General features: G+C 41.4%; 1 protein-coding gene across 3 annotated transcripts in view; it reads right to left on the bottom strand.

Moving 5' to 3' along the window:
• Positions 1-12,082, bottom strand: part of LOC128686355 (allene oxide synthase-lipoxygenase protein) — a 180,351-nt gene that overhangs the window by 62,593 nt on the left and 105,676 nt on the right. Inside the window, exon 1 of one of the 3 annotated variants that reach the window (XM_053773195.2) lies at positions 6,233-6,943. The exons of the other annotated variants lie outside the window; for them this stretch is intronic. Coding sequence (XP_053629170.2) covers positions 6,233-6,928 — 696 coding nt within the window. The 5' untranslated portion in view covers positions 6,929-6,943. Of the gene's footprint in view, positions 1-6,232; positions 6,944-12,082 lie in introns of those variants that run through there. 3 annotated transcript variants of the gene reach the window in all.

Genomic DNA, 12,082 nt, shown 5'->3' with positions numbered 1-12,082 from the left:
AGTTAACCTTCCTATTTCCATTTTCTGTCATAGGCGGCTCTCAGCGCCATCTGTTTTACAATTCTTACACTGTCTATACTTTCCATCTGTAATTAGGAGTTGCTCTGATTAATATACGTTTTTTCTCCTTTCGACTTGGTGACTTCCGCCTTTTTTTTTTATATATATATATAGAAAGAGAATCACTTCACTTACTTCCCTGCTCTCCAACACTCCTTAGTATTTCAGTCGCCTAAGTTTTAAAATTGTTTATGGTGCGTTATTTGGTACACCTCTGTAATTATGCTACCCTTGTAGGTGTATGCTAGCAGCTGAGACCTCATAGTCCAGTGCATGTTAAAACAGTGTCAGGTTACACCACGTCTCACGCCCCGTCTCTCTTCAGAGATTGATTTATTCTTAATTTACTATGTTATTTCAGAGTGTTCGCGCGCACACGCACACCGATCTACTACTGGAACATTACTTACTCCACTTTGGCTTTGACAGCAGCCATTTGAACCAACAAGCATGTTGCTCACTTTCTTGTTGGCCAAGAAATAGTCACTAATGTTATGACTTTGTGCATTGGTCTATGGCAAGAACACTACTTCATAACTTCAAAACCTCTTACCTCCCGCGACTTGTCTAGACAGATCGCGTGAACCTCAACCGATGTCCTCCAGTCCATATTTCTGGGGCTTCTGTCTTCTCTCTACTACTGGAGCACTCTGAGAGGCTGTGCTGTTGGCTATGTTAATTTTACGATATGCTTTATACTTAGGTTACCTACCTGTACTCGCTTCCAGAGGTCACCACTCCATGGTCCACTCCCAGACTAGGCTTTATGGTTTCTGGACTGATCGATCAAGCTGTTGGTGCTTGCCGCCCTCAGTCCAATGTATGCATAACAACTCAGCTGATCAGAAACTTTTTTGAGAGACTTGTCGAGCTTTAAAACAGCTAGGGTTATTTTATGGTAATCCCCATTGTATATGAAGGTATGGTGCCGAAAAGTTGTGGTCCTTTTACACTTGCTGAGTTTTCTCTGTGTACTCATCCCAACCTTGCCTTTTATAATAGGTATCCTGCACCATCTCTCAAGCCTTTTTTTTATATGTAGGGTGGCATGCACCGAGTATATTATAATTTACTCGATGTTCATCACACAATCATTTGACATGCCCTCTCAATCAGTGAGTGTAGCAGTTTTGGGGCCGCATTCCAGCATTTATTGTTTAGTCACAAGGAAGCCTGCTGCTTCAGCCAAGGTGACGTCACGTCAGCTTACTTGTCTGAGTGGCAGACTTTCAGACATTGGTCGTGACTATTCATGCTTTGAGTGACTCTGGATTGCATCATTTCCATCTGACTTCTCTAATCGTTAACATTATACATAGTGTAAATATTGGTGAAGGAATAAATAGGTAAAGTAATCTGTAGACAGTAAGCCTACTGTCTACTTATCATATTCTCCCCTTGGAGTGAGTTGTTGTGGGCCTAGTTCCCTGAGTGCCCACCAGAGGGCAGGTCCTCAAGGTAGAAATACCCTGCATGTCTCTCATTCCTAGACCTGCAGCAGTCCAGTTAACAGCTTCCCTCCTGGACCGGCTTGGGCACACCTCACACTGCCCGCTGTCAACCCCATTATTCCAATATGAAAAGCAATATAGACAGGGCTTAATACACAAAGATATTCTTAAACACTATTCATCAGTTCTCACCAAAGTAATAAAGAAAGCCAAACAACTGTACTACTCCAGCAGATTCACTGACACAAGAGGAGATATAAAAAAGACCTGGAAAACACTCTTTCAGATTCTGGGCACCCACAAACTGAAAAAAAAAAACAAGAATATTATCCTAACTAAACCTAATGAAACACCACTGCAACCCACTGAAACAGCTAACAAGATAAACGACTTCTCAACCATAGGATCTAATCTTGCCAGTAAAAGCCCGTGCCGGGGACTATCTAGATGGGAATTTCCCAAATTCCTTCTATCTTGTACCAACTGAGCCCACCGAAGTCACTGAGATTATAAAGTCACTTAAAAATAACTCAGGGAACCTGTCTCATGTCCCACCATTATTGTACAAGCAAGCGGCCCATGTCCTTTCGCATGCTATTTCATTACTTTTTAACAAGTCACTAGAAACTAGCACCTTCCCAAAACTACTCAAGACAGCAAGGGTTACACCAATACATAAAGGTGGTGACCCTACAGATGTTAACAACTATAGGCCAATATCAAACTTACCATTGCTATCCAAAATCTTCGAGAAACTTGTGCACAGGAGACTGTATTCATTTATAACGGCACAAAACATACTCAACCCCTGCCAATTTGGATTTAGGAAAAATAAAAGCACTAATGATGCAATTGTAAAAATGCTAGATCTGCTTTACACAGCATTGGAAAATAAGGAATATCCGCTAGGAATTTTTATTGACCTAAGAAAAGCTTTTGACACAGTAGACCACGGCATCCTACTCCACAAACTTGACCATTATGGTATAAGAGGCCATGCACTTGCATATTTCAAATCCTACCTTACTAATAGGTATCAGTATGTCACCATTAAAGACACAGCATCATCAACATGGCCACTTGATACTGGAGTTCTGCAGGGAAGTGTCCTTGGACCCCTGCTCTTCCTCACTTACATCAATGATCTCTCAAACGTATCCCAACACCTGAAACCCATTCTCTTTGCTGACGACACGACTTATGTCATCTCTCACCCTAATCTTGCCACCCTCAGTACCATTGTTAATGAGGAGCTGCTCAAAATATCAACTTGGATGACAGCCAATACACTTACACTTAACACTGACAAAACCTACTATATTATGTTTGGTAGCAGAGCAGGTGTTGCGCAACTAAACATTAAGATCGACAGCACTCTAATTGCCAGACATAATGAGGGCAAATTCCTAGGCCTATACCTCGACAACAACCTGAATTTCAGCACCCATATCCAACACATATCAAAAAAAGTATCCAAAACAGTTGGGATCCTCTCCAAGATACGATACTACGTGCCACAAAATGCCCTTCTCACACTATACCATTCACTCATTTATCCATACCTATGCTATTTGCACTTGGGAATCAACTGCAGCAATACACCTAAAGCCAATAATAACTCAACAGAAATCCGCAGTAAGAATAATCACTAAATCCCATCCCTGGCAACACCCCCCCCCCACTCTTCATAGATCTAAACTTACTCCCTGTTCAGAACATCCACACTTACTACTGTGCAGTCTACATATACAGGACCTTAAAATCCAATATTAACCTTGACCTAAAATGCTTTCTTAATAGTTGTGACAGGGCCCACAAGCATAACACCAGACAAACATCTCTACGACATTCCCCGTGTCCGACTAAACCTTACAAAAATTCAATGTATGTCAAAGGCCCTAAAATCTGGAACACCCTACCTGAAAACCCAAAACTACCGTTAGAAAACATCTTATCTCCCTGATACACCCCGTCAACTAACTACATAAAAACCACCTGGTGGTTCACACTTACACTCACTCACTCATCCATTTGACTATAAGCACAGAAATACGTATCTTAATCTTAAAATAATGATTCCTAACTAGTCACAAGTTTGCCTGTGATACTCCAATATAGAAACTATGAATTGTGCCAAAACAAAAGCATTCACATTGCTAAACTCACAAACTAGTATTTAGTCACTTAGTATTTAGTCAACTTACTCCACAATTTGTAATAATTTAGGGTTAAGAATTAATCTAAGTTTGCCCGAAATGCCTAGCCATGCTAGGTGTTCTAGTGGCCCCCTCTGTAATTAGTATTTTATTATATGTAAACCACACAATAACCAAAATCTGTAAACCCCGCATTGTACTCCTTATAGAGAATAAACTTTGATTTTATTTTATTTGAATCAACGGCTGTATATCTCTCCTACCTCTACGCTACCTGACAAGTTACTAGACCAGCCCAATAGCCAGATAAAACAAATCTACCCCTACTGTGTTTACCTTGCCCTTGTTATGCCCTGCTGATTGTCTTGTTTGCTGACTTAGTTGCGCCCAGGTACTACAGGCCATTTTAAACTACCACCTGTGTTCGTAATATGTAGTGACTTTTGTTACTGTGTCTCTTCAAGGCTTCTGTAATTATTTTTTTTTTTGTTCTTAAATTTAATTTTTGTAAATATTTATTTTTCATCACGAGGAATGAGAAAAACTTTTCCTCGAGTCAGTAACGCCTTATTTGTCTGAATGGCCGACAGACCTTGAGTGAGTGTGATGTTGTGGCCTTGAGCTGTCTCGCATTTTGTGTCTGGTAGTGCCCCAAGCCGCTCATTGACTTGTATGTGATCCGAAGTATTGGCGACTTGAAGTTTTGGGAGCTCGGCTGGCTCACCGTGACCTCTGATCCGCAATTAACAGCATTATCAACACAGAGTGTCACGTATAATCAAATAAAGCATAAGGTTACCACTAATAACTCGTATATTGTTGGCACTTAAGAAAACCCTCTGAAGGTTTGTTATCTGACCTCCTGGGTAAGTCTTGTGGCTCTCGTTGCATGTCCCTATTAGAGTAAGTTAGTACCTCTCGACCCTACTCCGTCAGTCGTATGGAAAAAAAAAATTCCCTACGTCTAAGATTGGAGACGAAGAGGAAAGCAGATATTAAACAAATCTACGAAGAATACTGGCAACGTTGGTGAATTAGACACATGTACAACACTTGGATATCTTCAGTAAGGAAACGTTTCGCCACACAGTCGCTTTATCAGTCCTATACAAAGAAGAATGGTGTAGATCAGAAGGAGTTTGAGGTAATCAGTCCCTCAGCCTGAAGTCGATGTCATCATTCCGTCAATCTTGAAAAGAATACAGCATATGCGCGAAGTTGTGGCTTATATACTGTAGACAGGTGAGGTGAAGCAGTGGTAGGTGATATCACACTGGACAAATCCACATTTGGAAGTAGGTCATGACTGTAGGTTAGGTAAGTGAAGAATTCCCTGTATCAAGATCCTAAGATGTTGCTGTGTCTGACAACAATGTAGATAAATGGTTCAGAGAATTGACAAGATGATAAATTAGACACACGTGCAACACTTGGGTTTCCTCAATAACGATGTCCAAGTGTTGCACATGTGTCTAATTTAGCAACTTGTCGTTTTTTTAACCATTCTTAAACAACAACTGTAACAATCAACGCATATAATTTCCTACCGGTAGTGTAGCTGACAGGGCAACTCGGGCTCTCAAAGCGACACCATCGTAGCAGGAATAACATCTAAAATCATATACGGACTGACCAAACCAAATGCCAACCATCATAACACAGGGGCAGGCGTGTGCACAATCCCTTACAGAGAGAGTGACTCTTATTTTGGCAAAACAGTACGCAGCCTGCACACCAGAACCCTTAACCATAAAGAAGACCACAGACATAGAAGGGCTTTGTTTTGAAGCAGCAGTCGTACAGGCCTCCACCAAAAGGGATTCAAAGGGCCTCATGTTTGGCAAAGCCACTATCTAACACGCCTTGCACAGCTGACGTTGACGCCCACTCATATCACAGTCACAGATGAAACCTGACCTGCTTCATCACTTCCCAGATATATATATATATATATATATATATATATATATATATATATATATATATATATATATATATATATATATATATATATATATATATACACATCTGTATCATTACTTGTGTAATATGATCAAGCTCTACCCAAAGAGAAACTTCTATAACAAAGGTTAGTTCTACACAAAGTCTCTTCACTACAAAACCATCAACCATCACAAAGGCATCATCACCAATCATCTTACAGGAAACAAACTTTAATACAAAAAATAGCATGGCGAATCATAACATGTGATAAAATAAACACACTACGACAATAATGGCATAAGACCAACACTTTATGCCTCCAACGTTCATACTGTGGTCAGATTAACATGTTTTTGTGTATGCAACGTTTAGGATGGTTAAAATCAATACGTTTTTACATGGTTTTAGGTACATTAACAACGATGACTCGGATTAACTATAAATACTAAATTCTAATCACGTATCTTATACCGACTTTGCGTAGGAACAACAGTATACACTGCTGAAGTGAACTCAGTCAATAATAAATGATAACCTAAAGTTACGTGCATTGTGGGTAACAAAACTGCATAAAATAATCATACTGCAAGCCACGATATACAGAATGTGAGTCTTGGTTACCTGTGCTGGACCATCCTCCACCTTCTGGGCGTACTTGTATCCTTTTCTCTTCTCCTGAAGATCTATCTGTCGGGACTCCCTATTGGGATCCTCTTGTGGGAGAAAACAATCATGGAGTTCTATACAGTACACTCTGCCTGCTGAAACCCATCTCTGCAGAGGGAACACCCATACTCTTCCGCCCTCGGCTGATCTGTGCACAGTCTTGTGAGATTCAACGTTCTTCTCGCTGGGTTGACAGAGGTTCCTGCCGTTGGTGAGGGCCTCTGAGGTGTGCTTTTTCAAAACTTCTTCGACTTCGATGCGGTCCAAGAACCAAGCTGCGGAGCCTCGCCTGGATCGATAACCGAATAGATTTTGTGTGATGGTGCCCACCAGTGTAATGTCAGCGAAGTTGTCCCTCCACACCTCCACTTTGACGATGGGGCTCTGCAAGCCACAGTCCGCCTTAACATCGACGATAGTTGTGGACCCTCGTTCATTATCATTAGTTAATTTTTTATTTATATATATTGGTCTAGACGTCCGTCCGTGAATGTCGTGTAGCACTACGTACACGTTGGCGTCCGTGCCTGCACCACGTCGGTCTCCAGTAACCACGTGAAGACGATATTGAGTGTCTTTGGCATTAACTATCATATGCAAGTGCTCTCTTTTCAAGAGTCTGCTGAAGATCTTCTTCACAGTGGTCGCCATACTGATAAATATTTACTACACAATTTTCGAATAACGTATAATTAATTTGAGATTAAGGTTATTCTCAGTTATAAATAAATCTCTTCTGGGTTTAGCGCTTACTTTCGATAATAATAATAATAATAATAATAATAATAATCACTTTGGGTCAATATTTATCAAATAATATATCACTAGTTTCTGGACACTCAACTCGGAGCCAAAAACATGGACCTTGATAGAGTGAATGCGAGTGGTGGCGTTATAACTGTGGTGGTGTACTAGTGGCGGTGATGGTTTAGTAGTACTGGTGGTGGTGGTGGTGGTGGTGATGCTGCAGCTGCTGCAGCTGCTGCAGCTGCTGCTGTTGCTGTTGTTGCTACTGTTGTAGGGGTGGGAGTATTACTGATGCAATTGCAGCTCCCGTTAACAGCCTGCGTTTGCCGGTTAAGATATTTTCTAGACTTCCTCACTGGTGATACCTGAGGTTTGTTTCTCAAAGCCTTGGGTAAAGTTTTCCTATAACGTCAGGTCGAGGAATGTTGTTAAGCACTGTATGCTATTATTGACTATTTTTTTGCACTATTTTTCATCTTAACGCACCATAGTCGCACCGTATGAGCGAAGCCTTGTGAGTGTGAGCGGCAAGTTCCTTACCACGTATCTGCTGCCTTGCTGACAGATACGTTTTGAGATACACGGAAAACGTTTTGTGACGAGTGTTTTTTTTTTAAGCGGGAAGGGAGAGGTGGAGCGGGAGGGGGAAAAGGGTGGGTACGCATCATGCTTCACCCTCAACCCTTATCTTTCTTAGTGCACCTTCTGGAAGTCTTCAAGCGGTGAGTAAAAGGTAACTGAATTTGGTGTGTATCTGATGACGTTAGAACAAAATTAGTGAACAGAACTCTCCATTCTGATACATAACTTTCAAGCGTTAATAACCCAGGATAACTCAAGAAATCCAAGCTGTAGGACTTATTTTCATGGGATTTTTTTTTTTTTTTTTTTTTTTTTTTAAGTCCTCCAGGATGCTGCGCACAGTCGACTAATTCTTGTGTATCTACTACTGGTAAGCAACAAGGACACCAGTTGTAAGAAGACTTGTCCATGCGTCCCACCTAACCCAGGGTTCGACCCTGGGTTTGCTAGCTTCCTCCCACTAAACATTAAATTAAGTCAGTACCACACACTTGATTCTGCCCTCCCTCCTCACCTCTGACTCATGAGTCCTCTTCACATACAAACAAAACCTCTCGTTCTCTGTCCACCAAGAACCCCTCCCTTCCGTCTCCCTACCAAGAGTCCTTCTCAACCTAACCCCCACCCAGATTCCTGTAACCCTACTGAAGCACTTACTAATGCACTCAGAGAAAGAAACATGGTATACAAATATTGAAATTCAGTGGTGTGTGTCACGAACAACAGGGAATTGCTGAGAGAGAATACTGGAGGAACACCATACACCAGAGCACTCCAGGAAACAAAAATCACACGTGTAATAACAAGCATAATTTCACAAGTCAGGTGCTACATACTAATAAAAAAAACAGGAAAAGTGTAATGTGATGATCAAGAACCATCTGAGATCGGTGGAACTCAAAAGCATATACATATAAAAATTTAAAAACAATGTTAGAGGAATATTAATGGCAGGCGGGACCATGATAATAGGAATGTACAAGAACAATAATATACAAAGATATACACTGATATATACAGTGATATACAATATGATATACAGAGGATCTCGCATAAAAGAATCACAACAACGATATCACAACTGCAAGGATAACTAGAATATCGAAAACGAGAGATGCCAGGCCAATGTTGACACTTTTGAAGTGACTTGTTCCCTCTAGGCACCAGACTAAATTTAGGCCTCCCCTCCACCCACCACCTTCAAGGTAAGAGAACAGGAGAACGTTACAAGATATTCACTGCTCGTGCTAATCCAGTACTGCACCTTGGGGGTTACTGGGAACGCTTGGAATTCCTTGAACGTTTGCCCCGAAATGCTCATAATGCTAGTGGCTTTCTTTGTGCTTAACAATATTTTATTACATGTAAACTGCACATTGTATACTATGCAAAGAAATAAAATTTTTGAATTTTAAATTTAGGCGAGAAAGACGAACCATAATGTACACCTGGAATATCATGGGGGAACTGGTTTCTAACCTTCACACTGAAATCACTCCGTAAGAAAGCAAGAAGGTTGGCAGACTATTCAAAATACTTCCAATGAAAAGCACTGGCACACTGAGTAGGTATGCTGAGAGAACTCAATAAATGTAAGGGGTACCAAGAATTTTCAGTACCCTCACTATGTGTAAGGGGGATTAACACCAGCGTCTCTCTCTCTTTCTCTCTCTCTAATGTTATATATATATATATATATATATATATATATATATATATATATATATATATATATATAACATTATCTCTCAGTTCACAGCAGGATTCGAACCTGCACACTTTACATCAAAGTACACAGTACTTAAGATACTCAGCCAGATCTGAGATAAGGTCACCTAACCAAAGCTAGACTGTCACTCCCATACACTGGAACACCAGGCTAGTGATAAGTTATTTCATTAAATCCTGCCACATGCAGTGAACTTCATGAACAAGCAAATCGTGAAAAGGGGATTTCAGCAATATAAAACAAGCCGCTAGGGTGGAAAACACAAGCTCTAGGCATTTCGCACTTACTTGCTTCATCGGGAGTTATATAGTAGGTATTGCTGCTAAAACCTCCTTCTGTAACTTACTCGACTTAAAATTCTTACTGTAATTCTTCCTGTGCTTCCTCTTGCACTTTTAGTTCCAAAAGATTTTTTCCGATTTGCTATATCGTAGTTTTTTAATCTCTCCTCGTCTTCTAATTTCTAATGATAGTAACTTATTATTTTTATTATTTCTCCGTGTTATTAATTTGTCTAAACCCGGGTGGGTTATATAGAGCAATGGAGGCTCGATCCTCGGTCTGATAACTACATGGCAACTGCCCTACCTGTTTTTTTTACGTTTTCCTCAGTCTGATTTAATTCATCTCTGACCTTAATACTTCTATGCTATTAAAATGCTGCTCCACACCACGCCTGCGCGCCTTGAATGTAAAATATTTTCCAGTAATTCTATTCATATTTTCGTGCATATATTGAAGGTTACATCGTAACTCGATGATGCATACGCCTTTCTAATTAATGTGGGAGGTGGGGGGGGGGGTGCAAGCGTAGTTGGTCGGAGGTAAACACAACACCACGCATGCTTATTCAGCAGTGAAGATTGATGTCTTGACACCTTCATCAACACGAGGATATTAAGGCATTACACGTTTCTCCCGACTGCCTGCCAACACAAACAGCCTGGGTGGTCAGAAAAGTAGTTGCGATCAGCGGACGGAGGATCGAACCTCCACTGGCCCTGTAGTAAGTGACCCACACAGGTTTAGCGCTTCACGTTAATAATGACGACGTCATCAACATTAATAACAACAACGAAAGCAATATCGCCAAACATAATAATAATCAGATTCGTAACATGGACTGACTCTAGCTCTTGGGTTACATGTTACTCTGTGAAGTGTGCTAGTCATACCAACTAGTGTAGCGCCACACACACACACACACACACACACACACACACACACACACACACACACACACACACATATTCACAGTAAAGTTGTGAAATTATTATTACATATTCTCTTACCATCTAGAGACGTCCACGTAACACACCGGGATGACTGAGTTCCACTCAAGGTTATACCTCGCGGTTCACTGTGGTGCCTTAGAGACGCATGAACCACTGAACATTTGCACTACCTCACCTGCATGACCTAGCCTGCACGACCTCAACTGCACAACCTCGCCTGCACGACCTAACCTGCAAAACCTCGCCTGCACAACCTCAAATGCACGATCTCACTCGTATATCCTTACCTGCACGTCACTCACGTCAAAACATGATAAGGATCAACTTAACCTTATTTTGCTAAGCTAATTTTCTGACGTGATTCACGACGGTCATTTCTATACGTTTTCACTAAACTTGTGAAACGTTCTCGTCACCTTAGGTTGGGGCTGGGTTACGGTTCATCACATTATAAACGTATATTTGACCATAAATAAGCAAATTGATAAAACAGACTGGCCACTACCGACAAAATGGCAGTTAGTCCGCCCCTGGAAATGTACAGTCCTGTACACGTATCACTCCTGGTGCGAGAATGGGATTTTATGGGTTACGTGTCTTAAACTTGTGAATTTGGAAACCAGGTATAACCAATTTTCGATTCATTTAAATAACAAACAGGATATTAGAGATCATAGGCATCCTCGTGTATATATTTTTTTGAAGGGGCAACTTAAAAAAAATGTAAACGCAAGAATTCGCTTTGTGTGTGATCAGATTAAAGGGAGACTACCAGTCTATGTACAATGGTAGTTGTCTCACTGATGACGGTCAACAAGTGATGATATTCTTTGTGAGATGTGCGCAGCTGTGTGTTTTGTGATAGAAGGTAAGAGGGAGCATATGTTGCCCCCTCTCCTTTGCTGCCCCAGTCTGTGGTTACCTGGAGGTTATTCCGGGGATCAACGCCCCCGCGGCCCGGTCCACGACCAGGCCTCCCGATGGATCAGGGCCTGATCAACTAGGCTGTTACTGCTGGCCGCACGCAGTCCGACGTACGAGCCACAGCCCGGCTGATCCGGCACTGACTTTAGGTATCTGTCCAGCTCTCTCTTGAAGGCAGCCAGGGGTTTATTGGCAATTCCCCTAATGCTTGATGGGAGGCTGTTGAACAGTTTTGGGCCCCGGACACTTATGGTGTTTTCTCTTAGTGTACCAATGGCGCCCCTACTTTTTATTGGCGGCATTTTGCATCGCCCGCCCAGTCTTTTACTTTCGTAGGGAGTGATTTCTGTGTGCAGATTTGGGACCATTCCTTCCAAGATTTTCCAAGTGTAGATTATGATATATCTCTCCCTCCTGCGTTCCAGCGAGTACAAGTCAAGTGCTTCCAAGCGTTCCCAGTAGTTAAGGTGCTTGACAGAACTTATACGTGCAGTAAAGGATCTCTGTGCACTCTCTAGATCTGCGATTTCACCTGCTTTGTATGGAGATGTTAATGTACAGCAGTATTCCAGCCTAGAGAGAACAAGT

Source organism: Cherax quadricarinatus, chromosome 17 (assembly GCF_038502225.1).
Source record: "Cherax quadricarinatus isolate ZL_2023a chromosome 17, ASM3850222v1, whole genome shotgun sequence".
Lineage (NCBI taxonomy): Eukaryota > Metazoa > Arthropoda > Malacostraca > Decapoda > Parastacidae > Cherax > Cherax quadricarinatus.
This window is presented reverse-complemented; position numbering and strand designations above follow the sequence as displayed.